The 18,053-nt window shown below is 37.4% G+C and overlaps 1 protein-coding gene and 1 pseudogene across 2 annotated transcripts; one reads left to right on the top strand and one right to left on the bottom strand.

The window, feature by feature from the left end:
- The first annotated feature begins 2,475 nt into the window (after nt 1-2,475).
- LOC144544292 (benzyl alcohol O-benzoyltransferase pseudogene) lies at nt 2,476-4,294 on the top strand (annotated as a pseudogene). The gene is made up of 2 exons (XR_013508197.1): nt 2,476-2,922; nt 3,178-4,294. The product of XR_013508197.1 is annotated as a benzyl alcohol O-benzoyltransferase pseudogene (transcript).
- Nucleotides 4,295-4,708: 414 nt separating this feature from the next.
- Nucleotides 4,709-16,517, bottom strand: LOC144544565 (cysteine-rich receptor-like protein kinase 44). Its single transcript, XM_078293096.1, has 7 exons — nt 16,366-16,517; nt 16,128-16,250; nt 15,855-16,000; nt 15,503-15,713; nt 6,659-6,899; nt 6,112-6,265; nt 4,709-5,266 (listed from the first exon to the last, which is right to left on the bottom strand). Exons 1-7 carry the CDS (start codon nt 16,433-16,435, stop codon nt 4,949-4,951), a joined length of 1,263 nt encoding a protein of 420 aa, XP_078149222.1. The 5' UTR covers nt 16,436-16,517; the 3' UTR covers nt 4,709-4,948.
- Between the last annotated feature and the right edge of the window lie 1,536 nt (nt 16,518-18,053).

The raw sequence follows: 18,053 nt of genomic DNA, 5'->3' as shown, positions 1-18,053 counted from the left end.
TTTTTTTCTAATTATGGTTTATAAAAAAAAATTCACGAACGATCCATGTGAGGTTGTGAACAAAGAAGTCGCATCCTCTGAGATAACTGAGAACTTTGAGTGTTTTCCGGAAAATCTCAACCGTTCAAATACACTCTGCACAATCTGAAAGCAAAAATAACACCGGCCCTGTGCTATCTGAAATCACATCCTTCTCCAATATATGATAAGGAAATATTTTACAATTACTAGATCTGGATCGTTATTTTTAACTTGGCACGAATCTCAAAGCTCAATAATACTGCCCCATTATAGATTTATAGTCATCCAAATTCTAAACCGGTTGAGATTTAATCTCAAACCGTAAAGTGAGGATAATCCTTTGCAATACCTGATAGGATACGATCTCGTGCTATCTATCCCCAAATAGAATCCGTATCACCCCAGGTACTTGAGGTGCAAGCTCAAAATCAGTACCGTTCTTTTAGGATGGCACAAATCTTAAAGCATCCCCTACAGTCACAATAGCTACCGAAATAAGTTTGATTTGAATAGAATTAATCTGAACCGTTTGTTCATTCTTTTAAATTGCACCTCAGGTACTGGGCGGATACGCACTCCCCCGAACAGGCACCGATGCCGGTCACGCAAAAGTTGAGATATCTCAGAGACTCAGAGGATACGCACTCGGGAACAGAGCGGGTACCTTTTTATTTTTCATTTTTTTAACATTCAAATACTTGAAGGGGCCGGGGAAGTAGCTCAATGGAGAGAGAGAGCGCGTCTGTAATTGTATCTCCTTCTCCTTAGTCCTTATAAAGTCCTTAGTGCTTAGTCCATAGCTAGGGTGGGTCTGCGGCTGCTAATTAACTTAGGAATTATATATGACGGCTCTTTAATTTTATCTTCTATATATATATCTATCACGTGCATTTTTGAGATATTGGAAGGAAATGAAATGAAATATTCCGTGGTCTCTCTCTTCACAAGACTGCCATGCCATCTGCGGCTTTCTTTTAAGACCCATTAACCTTTAAAAATCATCCCCATACACAAATTACTAAACAATTATGGTGTCTGATTTAATTTCTCATCTAATAAATGTGAACACATCTGTGTTGTCATGATTTTTTGCTTTAATTATACGAATCATAAGATCAGTATCAAACGGCTAAAATGTAGGTAATGCCTTAGATCGATATGAGATATCCACCAGCTAGCCTTCAAGTATGTAAATAGTATGCTTTGAATAATTCTAAGCAATATTTTATTAATTAGCACTTAGCAGACTAGATTAATTCAGATATATATTTTATCATGCAGTATGCCAACCTAACTTATCCTGAACGCATTAAACGCACTTAATAAATAATTAAGATATTAACACATTTAAAACATTGAGGACAATAAACCACTAAAGTTTAATTGATTAAAAGGACAATGTTTGCAACTGTTTACCGTATTCAAATTATCAAATTGTTAGAAGCTAGGGAAGAGAGTTAAATTAGCATCTGGTAGCACCTTAATTTTTTGACAGTCATGCAATAAAAGTAATTTGATTTTTTCTTTTTCTTTTTCTTTCTATTTTTGTCGTATATATATAAGAACTTTTTAATTATATGCTAAATAAAAAGAATATGGTTTCGAATAGTAAAGGTTATATATTGGGCAATTGCTAATTTGCTATACTAGCTAGCTAGGCCTCCCACTATGGTAGAAATTAAGCAGCTAGTATATAATTATATATATACCCACTCCATTACTTAATTTGCGTTGCAATTAATATTATTTTTTCAAAATTACTATCATAAACATTCGCTAAAGTACTAAATAATTAATACTAGTGCATGTGCATCCATTAGTTAGCATGCTTTAAAGTTTAAACACTTGAATTGATTTTGAAATTATTTGAAAATATATAAGGACGCTCAAAGCTCAATCGGCGGCTGGTAGAGAGAGAAGTGCAAAATCCGAAATATGGGCTTTAAAAATAGGCCCACTTTGTCTTTTTCTGGATTAGTAACAAGGCTGAACAAGCCTAATAATATAATTGAATTAAAAGTGTTTGACACATGACACTGCTCACTGCTCACTGCTCACTGCTCACTGCTCACTGCTGCTGAATTCAACTCATCAACTGGTCCATGACACCAATAGTATAGTTAAGAATTTATTCGTTATTCGAAATTCTAAGATACAATTAATACAAATTTGTTAGAATTTGGAAACTTCATGAACAAGGCGCCCTCTAAAGTTAGATATGCATGCATGGGTGCTAGTATTGAAGTTTGTTCATCTTATCTTATCTTATCTCTTACATATATACATGTTATTACTTTCATTTATTGTACAACAAATTAACCGTCCGAAAATTATGCATGCATCATATATAGCTTTAACGGAACTTCTCTCCATAAATATCAACAAGCTTAAGATGCAGCCATGCATTTAAATAATGTGACTGAGTGTGTGAGAGACAATATTAATATAATATATATGGCTTCTAAACATTTCACAATACATGTTACCGAGCCAGAGTTGGTCCGGCCAGAGAAACCAACTCCATACGAGTTCAAGTATCTCTCAAACATAGACAACCAGCTCGGTCTTCAGAATCACATTCCTTTTGCACATATTTACCGTTTGCAAAAAGGCGGCTCTTCAGCCGATCCAGTGAGACTTGTTCGACATGCACTATCCCGTGCTCTCGTGTATTACTATCCATTGGCTGGCCGTCTTAGACATGCTGAAAATGAAAAGCTGATTGTTGAGTGTACCGGTGAAGGGGTCTTCTTTCGTGAGGCTGATGCAGATGCAACAATTGAGCAACTGCAACAGACCCAGATTGGGTTTGTTCCTCCCTTTCTGCAGTGGGACCAGCTTCTAGTTGATGATGTGTATGGATCATTTTCTGTTACTGACTGTCCGTTGCTCCGCATGCAGGTAAAGGCTATCTGCTCTGCCGTTTGTGAATCGATACTTTAGTCACTTCAAAGTTCAATCTAGTATTTTACACAATTAATGTTTAATGAGGCCAGATTCGTGTATGTACAAGTACAAATGTCTTTTCAGTTTGTGATCCACTGGTACATACATGAGTGTAAACTTTAAACATTGTTTCATGTTAGATATGTCAGATTGTCAGCTACTAATCAGTAATTAATCACCAAGATTATTCATATGTTATTTTTCTTTTAGGTGACAAGATTTGCATGTGGTGGCTTCGTTCTTGCTTATAGTTTCAACCACTGTGCTTGTGATGCCGCCGGTGCTCTCCAGTTCATCACTGCTGTTGCTGAGATGGCTCGAAACCCACACCTTTCCAATCCTTCTCTCATTCCAGTTTGGTCACGCAAATCCCTCATCCCCCGGAGCCCACCACGCATTTCCTTTTCTCATCCGGAGTACGAAAAACCTAAATCCAACAAGATTTATCATCCTTCTGATTTCCACACACACATGCAATCCTCCTTATTCCTACCACAAGCTTCTGTTTCGGCTATTAAAACACTAGCAGGAGCCAGTGCCTCTTTTGATGCAGTTGCTGCTCTGTTCTGGCGATCCCGTGCCCGGGCACTTGGCTTTGGCAACACTGAAATTGCTCATTTCCTCTTTCCTGTTGACACACGGCACCTTCAGGGAGCCTCACCTCTGCCCAAATGCTATTACGGTGCTGCTGTTGTTTTCCCTTGTGTGTCAGTGCCTGTAGAGGAGCTGTGTCAGCAACCACTAAGCTATGCTGCTTCAAAGATTGCCATGACAAAGCACCTAGCCTCGCAACCGGAGTACCGTTCGTCAGTGATTGACTATTTGGAAGTGTACCAGGGAAAGGTTGGGTTTCGTGGTGGAAAAGAAGCATTTGTGATCTCAGATCAAAGCAAGCTTAGGTTTGCTGATGTGGACTTTGGATGGGGTCGGGCAGTGTATGGTGGGCCTGGGAGAGCTGGGACTGGTAATGAGCCTGGAATGGTGGCAGCCGTGGTTTCTCACCGCCTAGAGAATGGTGAAGAGGGTTTACTTTTAATATTTACGATGACCAATGAAGCACTAGATTCGTTTCACAATGAGGTTTTAGAGACTGTTGTAGCAGCGATTGAGTTTGAGGGTAAAACCAAGATTCAAAGTAGGGGCATTTCTTCTGGTAAAGCTAGCACTGTGAAATCAGCTCTCTGAGACTGAGTCTTCAGGCAAGCAAATTCAAGTCTGGCCCTAGCTATCCCAGTCTAACTATTCACCATTTATACATTTCTTTAATTCTAAATCATATATCTTAAGCACAAAATTAAATAATAATAATAATTTTCTTTAGTATGTCTAATTTAATCTTATAAATACACAACCATCATGATAATTAAGTTAATTTATTGAAACCCTTTCAAATACATCATAATATTTAAATAACCTGCGTGAGCTTAACCTTATGCTTGGGCTCTACCTAGCTAATATCGATCCCAAGCCCCCGACAAACATTGTCCGGCCTGGTTCATTTTCATATCATAAAGAATTTTGACCTTCAAACGAACATTATTCATAGAGTTATAAAAGAGGAGAGAGGAGACACAATCTAGCTAGTTCTAAACTCTTTCCTTTCATTTATAAGCTAGGAAGTTGACTATTCTACACTTTATTGTACAATACTCAAATATTTTCCAAGAACAGAATCACTTCATCCAATTGATATGAAACTTACAATTTAATCCCCTGTGCAAATGGAGTAAACACCAGAACATAGTTACAAACAGTTCTACATTTACAAGAAACAAAAAGATGTTATGTTTCTGTATTTTCACGACATGTAAATGGTGACCCCATTTAGAGTTATTTTCTATCTTGGCCCAATCGAAGTTATGGTGACCCCATTTAGAGTTATTTTCTATCTTGGCCCAATCCAAGTTATAGTGACCCAATTTAGAGTTATTTTCTATCTTGGCCCAATCCAAGTTACGGTGACCCCATTTAGAGTTATTTTCTATCTTGGCCCAATCGAAGTTATGGTGACCCCATTTAGAGATTCATTATGAGATGAAGCAGTGTCACGGCCCCTCAAAAAATCTAACACTGTATTTGATCTTGCATAATTTGATGGCTCGGTTGGTGAAGGCAACTGCATCTGATCACTGATTAGCATTAGCAATACAGTTGACATAGTTGGTCTTTCTTCGGGGTTTTCTTGCACACAGAGCAGTCCTGTGTGGAAGCACCGAGACACCTCATTGGCAGAGCATGAATTGCTGAGTGTTGGGTCTATGAATTCTGATGCTCGATCTTCGGTCCATAATATCCAAGCCTTTTAAATGTGTAAATGTAGATATATATTCACAAAACATGTAATGGAAGGAAACATACCAATACCACAGGCTCCTTCTATATCAAACATAAATTTGTGCAATTTGTGCAATCTTCTCAATATTTTTTGAGTGAGTCTATGGTACTATGCATTTGTTACTGTGCTACGGCTCTATATTCGAGTTTTCAAATCCTACTGGTCGATACGAACCGTTCATCTTGTTCTCCATATTAATATGTGTTTGGAGACCAAATTTTACATTTTTTGAAAATTTTTTACTATTTTTTTAGATATTTAGAAAATCACTTGATCTGAAAATTATGGACCATCCAAAAACAGTGATTTTCAATAAATCTAAAAAAAATAGTAAAAAAAATTCAAAAAATGTAAAATTTGGTCTCCAAACACATATTAATATAGTAAACAAGATGAATGGTTCGGATCGACCGTTAGGATTTGAAAACTCAAATATAGAGCCGTAGCACAATAATAAATCGTAATATGCATAGTACCATAGACTCACTCATATTTTTTTATGTAAAGGACATTATCATAGTGGTGTCCATTTCAACTACTAGCTGCTAATGGGAAATAAATTTTCTGCGATTCCAAATTCCCTGCAATCTCTGCGATTCCAAATCCATCTCTTCATTTGTTTAGAGATTCTAAAATGCACAAATCTCAAAGAGGAGTTACCTTTTATGTACAAATCTCTAAACAAATGAAGGGAGGGATTTGGAATCGCAGCAGATTTATTTCAACTATGCTAATATACTGGTAATTCATATGCAAATATTTGCAAAGTATGAGAAATATTAGAAACTAGTTAATTTGAAATGTCTTACATGATGAAGAAGAGTGTCGTCATGCTGTTGTAAATGATAAGCACTACTATTTCGTTGCCCGTTAAGTATCTCCAAAAGTAGAACACCAAAACTAAAAACATCTGATTTTATGGAGAATGTTCCATTCAATGCATACTCTGGAGCCATATATCCGCTGTAGAAGCAACGTTTTTTAATATATGATTACAAATAATATACCAAGGAATGAAATACAGATACTGACTTTTGACTATTATTATTTTGCTCTACATTGAAATTTTAAAATACAGTAATTGATATCCTTGTGGTAGCTAGTTTCTAGTCCATTGATTATTGATTGTATCTTGTATAAACAATTAATTCTAAAACAACCTGTACCAGAAGTTTATTAAACAAAACCTCTCTGCAGTAATTTACAAATTAAGATCCAAAATATGTTATAGATATAATTAATATCATTGCTAGGAGTACTAATACATGTATACGCAACAAGCAATATTTTTAGGCCATTTCTAAAAAAATGATATTATTTTTTGAGAAAACTTTGATGGTTAATTGTCTAACTTACAGGGTGCCGACAACTTTGCCAGTATTAACTTCATTGCTATCTTCGCCATAAAAACATTTTGCCAAACCAAAATCAGAGATTTTGGGATTCATTCTATCATCCAACAGAACATTGCTAGCCTTAAGATCTCTGTGTATAAATTTCACTTGAGAATCCTCGTGTAGGTAAATCAAGCCTCTTGCAATGCCCAATATTATGTCATGCCTTGTCTTCCAATCCAGCTGGGAACTCTTTTTTGAATCTGTGGATTCATACCAAAAAATACTAGTATAAACAAAAAGGAATGAAGTTAACCAAGAGAAAATTTACAATGAACTCTACTTAGAAAAACTCTATATGCGTTGTAACGTTAGTATTTCATACCAAATGACTGCTAATGTTCACAATCTCACACACACACACACACACACACACACTTATAAGTCATTTTTGCGTTTTTAATATCCAAATAGTCGATCTGAAGTGCTTAACATGTTCTTGATATTAGAATGTGCTTAGACCAAATTTTACATTTTTTTTTAATTTTCTACTATTTTTTTTAGAATTTTTCAAAATAGTGTTTTTCATATATTTTTTTATTATTTTATTATATTTTATTTACCATATTAAAACAATGTTTTGAATAATTCTAAAAAAAATAGTAAAATTTCTTCAAAATATGTAAAATTTGATCTCTAATCACATTTTATATGGAGAACATGTTGAGCACTTCAAATCGACTATTTAAACTTTGAAAACACAAATATGAGCAGATGACATGCTTCTTTAAATAGAGTATCCAATATATATATATATATATATATATATATATATATATATAGAGAGAGAGAGAGAGAGAGAGAGAAGAGAGAGAGAGAGAGAGAGAAAATGGCGAAAAATTCAGAGAGGCTGAGCATTCAATCAATCATTGACAGAAACCGTGAAGCTTTTCCCCCACAGCCACCCGCCTGGCAAGTAGTGCGCAGGAAGCGCAGCTTCCCTGACCACTGGCGGCCGGGCCCAGTAGCCTCGCCGGCTGTCCTTATCCCAAGATCTAAAACCTACATCCCTTTCCAAACCCATCCAACTTATGCTGAACTTGCGGCGAACTGGGCTCGCCATGCTGTCACAACGCCAACTAGCTCCACCCGACCAGTTAACAAGACACCACCCACCTCCCCGCCTACCTCACCACACTCCCCCACCTACTACCTTTCCCCTCATAGCCCCACCCCTTTGCGCTTCCCTCCTTCGCCAAGGTTTGATGAATGGAAGGGTAGGTGTTTCCGATGCTGTCGAACTGGACACGCGATCGCCAACTGTCGGAATCCACCAAAGTGTGGTCGTTGCTGGGGAAATGGACACATCGGAAACAAATGCACCCAAAGTGACAAGAAACAAGCTCCTATGCCTACTGCTCCACCAACAGCACCAACGGTTAAGGCAAGAAGCGAGCCGGGGTTCATGGACCTGCTCAAGGCCGACAGGCCACTAAACCCACCACCCATGCCGGAAAACAGGCCCCAAGATATTAAGTGCTATGTGGACTGTGACGAAGAATATGACCATGAGGTGAACCGGCTTCACCAAGCGGTGGTGGTACACACAACTGAACTGGCCATCAATTTCGAGCTATCAGTAGACAAGGTGGCGGAGTGGGTGGCTGAATCTGGAGTCATAAAGGAACATGAGATAACCATTGCGCGTATATCCAGGGGTAGGTTCATAATAATCCTGCCTCAAGAAATGGCACCTGAAACTCTGATTGAAGCAATGCCTCGTAGAATTTGGGATGAAGGACTGTCTTTTCAGAGATGGGATCCTTTGGAAGACACTGAACGTATGATTCCTGAGTTCAAAACTATTGTGGACTTCATAGACATACCACCACCTTTGTACTGTGAAAAACAAGTCATCAATGCGGTGAGCAAGTTTGGACTTTATCTCGGCACTGTGGCACAACAGAACCAAGATGATATCTCAAGATGGACGGCCGTCGTTGCGACTGAAAAGCTTGAGGACATACCTCTACAGGTCACTATGATAGCACAGGGACTAAAACACAAGGTTCCACTCAAACCGATCAACTGGTGTAAGGGGAAAATATACAGTGATGAGGACTATCCCAAGCGGCCGAAAAAATTTGTTAAACCTCCCATGCCACAGGAGATGGCTCCTAGTAAAAGAAAAATGGTGAGCATGGAAGAAAGCAATGAAGAAGATGAGGAAATGATCCCCATGTCTCGTAGAGTGCTGAGGGAGCTGTGTCAAGCTTTCGAACCAAACATGCTGCCACCATTGCTAAAGGAGTTCATGGCTGGGGAAGGCTCGGCCGGTGAGAGCTCGAATGATCCACAAAAATCTTTGCCGGTAAACACACGAATGGTTACACCGGTCTTGCACACAACAAACTTAGACCCGATCACGACTACTTCCACCGACCCTGTAGCGGGTTTTACACTACTCACACGCCAACCTGTTATGCCACAAGGAGAGGATGATGAGGCACAGAGAATCCATGCATCACGTACAGGACTAGGGAAGTCCTTTGCTGTGCTAAAAGAAATCGTGCGAGACATTAATTGCAAAGGAGGAAAAAGTGGTGATGCACTTGGGGATCAAGGTGAGCAGAATGAAGTATTATTTGGAGATGCGAGTCAGGAAACTCTATTACAACAAACTGCTACACAATTTGCTACACAGTCTGAAGCTATAGGCCAACAAAATGAGAATTTCCCACTGTTCAAGGAAGCTATGGCTGAGCCACGCGTTCCCTCACCAAACAACTTGGGTATGGAGGTCAGTACCATATCAAATCCTAGGACCTCGGAAACACAACTCTTTAACCGAATGGGGGATTTGTCGGGTACGGAAGGCGAGGGGGCATTAAATGATCAAACCACGCCATGTGCTGTCAACCGACCGTTGCAGGAGTTGCGTAGGTCAGTAAGGAAAAAGAGAAAATCATCAAGTTCTGGGCCGAGTGCTGTGGGGCTAACTTTTGGGCTTGGAAGTTCAAGTGGAGCAGGCCTTTCTCAAGGATCCTCAGGGCCGCGCAAAGAGAGGCAAACGGGCCTGGTAAAAAATAGTGAAGGTTTTTTTGAGATCCATGTAGAATATTCTCACTGTGTAGAGATGGCTAATGGATGTGGACTCAAACCAGCGGATGTTGTTCAAACAATAAAAGAGGATAATATGCAAAGAGGACAAATTACTGAGCAACCGCAGTCGGGTGAGGAAGATGAAGAGAGGCCTCAAACAGGACATGGAATAGGAGATCACGATGTCTCTTTCGACCCTGATTCTGAAGACGAACTGTTGTCCGAAGAGGAATGATCAGTGCAGTCTCAAAATAGTGAAGGTTTGAGTGTTTCATGTTCAACATATTTTTATGAATATTACAAAAATTAAATTTCTCTCGTGGAATGTAAGGGGTTTGAATGATGTTGAAAAGAGTCATGTTGTTAAGAATGTGATTAGAAGATCAAGATGTGACATTGTTTGCATGCAGGAAACAAAATTAAACAAATTTGAGTTTTCTCATGCTTCGAATGTGCTCCCTAATTTTTTTAGTAGGAGATGTGTTGTGTTGGATGCAAGTAACTGTGCAGGGTATTCTAATTGCTTGGAAACACGCCTATGAGATGTTGAACTGCTTTGTGACTAGGCACACATGCACTGTCTTACTCAAGCAAACGACTACTGGGGGTTGTTTAGTAGTCACCTCGGTTTACGGACCGAGCCGGGATGAATGCAAACAGGAATTTATTACAAAAATTAGAGGAGTGGCAGAGTTGATTCAGTATCCATGGGTAATGATGGGAGATTTTAACTTGGTTCGATGGCTTGTTGATCGCTCGGGTCAAATGAGAGGTTTTGACTTGATGTTTGAGTTCAATGACTTGATACGAGATCTCCAATTACTTGATGTCCCACTGCTCAACCGGGATTACACCTGGTGCAACAAGCAACCAGTACCGATATTTTCAAAATTAGACAGATGTTTGTTGTCACCCGAATGGGCACTTCGCTTTCCGTCCATTACACTCACGGCACTTGAAATGATCGTGTCTGATCATGTGCCTTTGCTACTACAATGCAAAACTCCCCCAACAAAACGTGCTCCTTTCCGGTTGGAAAGGTTCTGGTTTCAATATCAGTATGCACAACAAAAGGTGGCTTTCATTTGGAGTCAAAATCATGACACAACACAAAAAAATACCCTATTTGCCTTTGATGAAAAGGCAAATAAGTTGCACCAGGACCTAAGGAAGTGGCATAGAGAAAGGTTTGATACCATGAATGATCAACTACAGTATTGCAAATTGGCAATTTCGTTTTTTGATAAAATTGAAGAGAAAAGAAAGCTGGATAGGAGGGAGTTCGGCCTTAGACAGAAGGTCCGTCAAAAAGCTTATGAACTAGCAAACAACTTGGAAATTAGGTGGCATCAGAGATCTAGATGTAATTGGCTGGAAAATGGTGATCAAAACACACGCTTCTTTCATGCTTACGCCTCGGCTAGGGCAAGAAAGAAAGCAGTATTAACCTTGCAGGTGGATGGTGAAACAATAAAAGAGCCAAAAATTATTTTGGGGACGTTTCTAAAACACATGAAAGAGCTACTGGGGTCACAGGTCGGTTCTTTGGAGTTCAACCCGCAAGCTTTATACCATGAGGAGGTTCTGGATCTAAATCACTTGCAGAACTGTTTCACTTTGCAAGAAGTGCAACAGGCGGTAAGGCAACTAGCTAATAACAAAGCTTCGGGCCCGGATGGCCTGCCGCATGAATTTTTTAAGGAATATTGGGAGTATCTGAAAGGTGATATCATGCAAATGTTTGCTGAATTTTATGAACATAGACTGAACCTGACTCATGTTAACAAGGCTAATATAGTCATGATACCAAAAAAGGAAAAGGCAGAATCCATGGGAGATTACAGACCGATCAGTATTATAAACATCATTCCAAAGCTGTTAACAAAGGTTATGTCAAATAGACTCCGACTTGTGTTGCCGAGTCTAATTTCCTCCCACCAAACAGCATTCGTAAGTGACAGACACATCGCAGAGAATTTTCTATCGACTCGAAAAATATTGCAACATGTCTCAGACTCCAAAAAGGGAGCAATTTTTGCAAAAATTGATTTCGCCAAAGCGTTTGATTCAATCGATTGGAATTTTCTGATCAAAGTGATGGAGGCTAGAGGCTTTCCAATAAGGTGGATAAAGTGGATAGAAACGGTATTGACCACTTCACAGTCCAGGGTGGTTATGAATGGTGACCACTCGGACTATTTCACTCACAAGCGGGGCCTCCGTCAAGGAGACCCCATCTCTCCTATGCTTTTTATCATTGCCGCTGATGTATTCCAACGGATGATAGACTCGGCAAATGCAATTCTGCCGAAATCACTTTCCAACAAATGCTCTCAATCAATAATAGCCCTACAATATGCGGATGACACCGCGATCATAGCAAATGCTAGCACGGAAACTTTGGTCACTTTAAAAATAATTCTGAGACTATTTGCAAACTTATCGGGGCTCAAGATAAATTATGAAAAGAGTAATTTTGTACCCTTTAACTTGGATAGAGGAGCAACGTGGGAGGCGAAGGTAATTCTGATGTTCAGTCAGGTGTCCTTGCCTATTGAGTATCTTGGAATGCCCTTGTCTATAAATGCACCGGTACGTAGAGATTTTATGCCGCTCATTGAAAAATTGGAAAAAAGGATGGAGGGGTGGAAAGGAAAACTTATATCGAGGGGCGGCCGATTACAATTGGTCAAGTCGGTTCTTTCAGCGATACCAATTTATTACATGATGTGTTTCAAACTACCGCAGTGGGTAATTGATAGGATTGATGCAATCAGGAGGGGTTTTCTATGGGGAAGAAATGAGAAGGAAAGTAGGGCAATTTCACTTGTGTGCTGGAGTACTGTTTGTTTACCAGTAAAGAATGGAGGGATGGGGCTACATGATTTACCTTTGCACAACACAGCCTTGCTTCTTCGCTGGTGGTGGAGGGCACATACTAATCATACTAGCTTGTGGGCATCAACAATCAAAACTCTCAAGTGGACTGGGTTCAATGCCACTGGTCCGAACTTTTGGATGGTGGCAGGGTCTTTCTTCTGGAGAGCTTTGAGAAGAATTCTCCATATTTTTAGGTGGTGCACGGCATGGGTGGTTGGAGATGGCTCTTCTATCTCCTTTTGGTATGATGCGTGGAGTGGTCGATCACTGGTTGACGTGGTGGAGCAAGGAGGAATAACTCAGCCAAAGATTTCGCTGAGAGATGCAGAGCCGATTGCTCACACCCTGGTGCCGGAGATTCAATTAACTATTCATTTAAATACTGGGATAGATACAATGCTTTGGCGATGGACGGCTAATGGAACCTATTCGGCGAATTCAGCATACAAGATGATGATCACAGCGGGCAATGTGAATTTTTCTCATTCATATGTATGGAAATTGAGAATACCGCCGACGGTACGTATTTTCTCTTACTTGATGATAAAAGGGAAAATTCTAACGGGAGATGTGATGGCCAAGAGGCATATGGGAGGGGGGAACCAGTGCATAATGTGCCGAAATTGCCCATCAGAATCGGCTTTGCATTTGATTTTTCTGTGCCCTTATGCGGTTCAAGTTTGGTTTGGAGTTTCTAGGCATTTTGGGTTTCGGGTAATGATACCCGCTATGACGATTGATGAAATTTTAAAAAAATCGAGGGAACAGGTAGCAATGCATGGGGAGGATTGCCGAAAGACATGGGAGTCTTTGTTCATGTGCACTTGTTGGTTGTTATGGAAACAAAGAAATGAGTGTATTTTTGCTGGGAAGATGGTGCCGGCACAAATAATTGTTGACAGGGTTATTGTTGAAACAAAATTGTGGATGAAATGTTGTAATCTGGGAACAAGAATGCGTGATCACACTCTAATTGAAGAGCCAGATTAAGGAAATTATAGAGTGCTGTCAGAGGAATGGACGTGGTGTTTGTTTTTCAATTTTTTTTATTGGTTATGTTGTTTTTTTTTTTTTTTTTTCTTTTTTTTAGAAGCAGCCTCTGTATTTGTATTTTTATTTGGAAACTATGATGTAAGGAAACTTTAATCTTCAATAAAATTTATATCTGGCAGCCTCTGCCAGGTTCTCGAAAAAAGAGAGAGAGAGAGAGAGAGAGAGAGAGGGCGGGTTGACTATTCTACTTCCATAAGCATATGCTTATAACTCGTTTTTGCATTTTCAATGTCCAAATGGTCCATCTAAAGTGCTCAACATGTTCTCCATATTAATATGTGTTTGGAGACCAAATTTTATATTTTTTGGAATTTTTTTTATTAGTTTTTCAGAATTTTTCAAAATAGGGTTTTTAAATTTTTTATAATTTTTTTTAATATTTTTTATGATTGTTTTGAAAAGTTCTGAAAAATAGTAAAAAAATACAAAAAATATAAATTTAGGTCTCCAAACACATATTAATATGAAGAACATGTTGAGTGCTTCAGATCGACCATTTGGACATTGAAAACGCAAAAACGAGTTATAAGTATATACCCACATATGCTTATGTAAGTAGAATAGCCAACCTATATATATATATATAGAGAGAGAGAGAGAGAGAGAGAGAGAGAGGCTATCATGCTTTGCAAGTTAAAGTGGGTGTTTTAATTTGCGCTCATATCTCTAGTTTCAAAGTTCAAATAGTCAATCCGAACTTCTCATCATGAATTTTTTATTTATTTATGAAAAACACTGATTTTAAAAAAATCTAAAAAAAATAGTAAAGATATTAAAGTAAGGAGGCTAACTACTAGCTAAGAACCATACAAGTACAATTGTGCAAATTTTGTATCTCTCCGAAAATATTCAAGTTTGATTTTGAAAAATATCATCTAAAAGATTCGGAATACCAAAAAAGGTACACATTTTCTTTTGAAAAATATCATTTAAAATTTCCGGAATACTGAGATCCTTTAATAAAAGAAAATGATCCTGATAATTGTCTCTGCACCTCTATTCTCCTATTTATCCTTGCATTTAACTTCTATAACTGTTTTGGAGATCACAAAAGCTCCATCACTGATTTTTTTTTAAGTATTAATCTCCATGCACAGAAATATTTATACCTAAGAAGAAAAGTACCTATAAGGTGAATAATTTTTACATAAATAATTGTCTCTATAACAAAATCTCAAATTACATGGGTGAGCTATACATGTTTTTAGAGGTGGATTTTTTTCTTCATTCAATCTCGTCCACATTTTGGACGATCTATGAAGAATTTTGCCAATTTAAAACCACGAATGTCTTCTATACAATTTTCTCTTTGAAATGAGATCCATAATTTTATATTTTCAGGCTCGTCGTCACACAAGTATTTATACCTCGTCGTGCAAGTATTTATACATACTTGCAAGTACTTTTTACATAAGATACTGGCTGATATATGAAAGTATTAATATCAAGTATTACAAGTATTTATAATGGACAATTTATACCTATGTGATCAACTATTTTTGTTAGAAAAATATTAATGCAGGGACGATTGGGGAAGGTTGATGCGAGGATGCAGGGTCCCCACTACTTCATTTGATGAAGGTTGACGCAGGGACCATTGAGGGCTGAAAAATAGGTGATCATATCAAGTTATGCATGCAAGTATTAATTTCTTATATTTTAGTATTTATACTTATGAATGTTAACTATAAAATGAGAACTATATAATTAGTTGGGATCATAGTATAATTTTTCTTTAATGAAAATGCGGAAATAAATGGAGAGATAGAGGTGTGGAGATGATTATAATTATTCAAAAAAAAAAGAAAAAGAGTAAGGAAGCTATAATTACCAAAAAGAAAGGCATCAAGGCTTCCGTTAGGAACGAACTCATAGATGAGCAACTTCTCTTCCTTATGTACACAACAACCCAATAATTTCACAAGGTTTCTATGTTGAAGTTTTGCTATTGATTCCACCTCATTTTGAAATTCCACTGTTCCTTGACGCGATTTAGCCGAGAGCCTCTTCACGGCTATCTCATGCCCACTGCTCAAAGCACCCTAACCAAGAGATAATATTTCAAGTAAAATTATTTACCTCAACTTAAATGTTAAAAGGTGAAAACATATATATTATTGCCATGAGTTATATATCTTTGCTGAAGAAATAGAGAGTAAATTAAATCAGGAAATGAATTTTACTTTGTAAACTGGGCCAAATCCACCTTCACCAAGCTTGTTTGATTCGGAGAAACTGTTTGTTGCTTCAACAATTGTAGAGAAATCCATCAACGGCAGATCTAATTTTGACAAAGTAACCAAGCTCTGGACCTGAGCTCTTCTTATTGCTATATATTTATGCATGCATGAAGTAAACAAAATAGTTATTTCTGTTATTTAAAAAGAAAAAAAAAAGATGTACATGCATGTAAATAAGACACATAAGTAGGTAGGTAGGTAATTATTAAGTCTTACCGTTTCTTTTTCTCCATCTCCAACAGTATATAAAATAGAAGCATGTGCAACATATGACCACCACTAAAATCGAAACCACTACTGGAATCTCAGCTGAAGAAGAATTTGATTTGCTCTGTATCCCTGGATGTTAATTTCTTAATTTAGAAATCTAAATAAGCTAGCAAACCAACAATATTAATTGAAAACAGAAACTCTTAATTAAAATCTTATAAAATATATTATGGTATTTACGTACCTTGAGCAGTAGAATTTTGGGTCTGCGGCGAATCCTTGAGATGCCTGCGGTACTTGTGAAAGTACTCCATCGATCTCTAATTCTCTATCTCACTTTTTGGTTCAAAATCCCAAACTCACAACCCAAGCACTACTTATATATTAATTACTACGGGTATTCAGTTGATACTGCTACAGTGCCCCCACATTTTTTTAATATATATATATCACCAACAATCATTATGCATGTATATATGAGGAGAGATCAAGTTACAACAATTTTTGAGTTACAACAACTATTTTTTATATTTTTAAAGTCCAAATCGTCGATCCAAACCGTTAGATGTGATCTCTACAATAAAATCTACTTGGAGACCAAATTTTATATTTTTTGGAATTCTTTTACTATTTATTAAGATGGGTACAAAAACTGGTCAAATACAAACCATTAAATTTTGTACCATCTTAATAAATAGTAAAAAATTCCAAAATATGTAAAATTTGATCTGGAAGCACATTTTATTGTGGCGGTTTGGATCGACGATTTGGACTTTGAAAATGTAAAAAATAGTTGTTGTAACTTGTTGTAACTCAAAAATTGTTGTAACTTGATCCCTCCTCTGTGTGTGTGTGTATATATATATATATATATATAGATAGATAGATAGATAGATAGATAGATAGATAGATAGATAGATAGATAGATAGATAGGCTAATGTGCTTTCGGTAGCATATGGGCCGAAATACAAACGGTCCAAATTTGAAATTTCAAAATTCAAAAAGTCGATCTAAACCGTTCATCTTGTTCTCCATATTAATATGTACCTGGAGACCAAATTTTACATTTTTCTGAATTTTTTTTTACTATTTATTAAGCTACTTTGAAAATTGTTGATCCAACAGTGACTTAATAATAATATCCGATCGGTTCACACCCCTACCCCTGAGGCCCTGAATACGATACATATCCGTCTTATTTAACTAGCAAAAATCAATATGTCGATCTCCACTAGAAGAATGAAGAATGAAGAATGAAGAATGGGACAGGGAATTTGTCCATTTATATATGTACGGTTGCATTCAACGTGTCGATAGCCGCCCGCATTTTGTTTTCCCCCTATTAATTCAAACAAAAGCCAAGCAAGTTGATTTTTCAATATTCCCCGTAGAAAAAGCGGAGAAAAGCACATCAATTAGTCGAGATCAGCAAGTTGATTTAATTTTCAACAATTAATATTCCCTATAGATAAAGCGGAGGAGATAAATTTAATTGTGTGGACGTCAAATTAAACCAAGCAAGCTAGTTAACATTATTGAATAAATTAATTAAATTCATAGGGTACCAAGAGATCGAAGTGGATAATATGACAAATTAAGATCCGAAATATTGAAACTCTTATTTGCACAAAACCCAGAAAAGACAAGCGCAAAGTTGATAACATTGGTGTCCTCGTCAAATCGGAAATTTCTGCTTAACCTACTAAAAAGAATAAAATGCAAAAAACAAAAATATATGTTCAAGTCTTTGTTTTATAAATATTTGCCCTCACAAACTGACAAATTAGATTGAATATTTCTTTTTCTTTGATCTAATGACAAATATAATACTTTTCATGTGGGATATCATATAATCGAAATCCGTAATTAAGGAGCAATCTTTTATGGATATTAAATCGTTTGGTGACTTTAATTACTATCTTTACTTAAAA

Source organism: Carex rostrata, chromosome 26 (genome assembly GCF_964058835.1).
Source record: "Carex rostrata chromosome 26, lpCarRost1.2, whole genome shotgun sequence".
Taxonomy (NCBI): Eukaryota; Viridiplantae; Streptophyta; class Magnoliopsida; order Poales; family Cyperaceae; genus Carex; species Carex rostrata.
This window is presented reverse-complemented; position numbering and strand designations above follow the sequence as displayed.

Excerpts from the sequence above, each read along its gene's own strand:
- LOC144544565 (XM_078293096.1), bottom strand. The coding sequence starts at position 16,435 with ATGGAGTACTTTCACAAGTACCGCAGGCATCTCAAGGATTCGCCGCAG. Across the intron at positions 16,251-16,365 it reads CCAAAATTCTACTGCTCAAG|GGATACAGAGCAAATCAAAT; the intron begins GTACGTAAATAC and ends ATTAACATCCAG. Across the intron at positions 6,900-15,502 it reads CCTTGATGCCTTTCTTTTTG|ATTCAAAAAAGAGTTCCCAG; the intron begins GTAATTATAGCT and ends ATGAATCCACAG.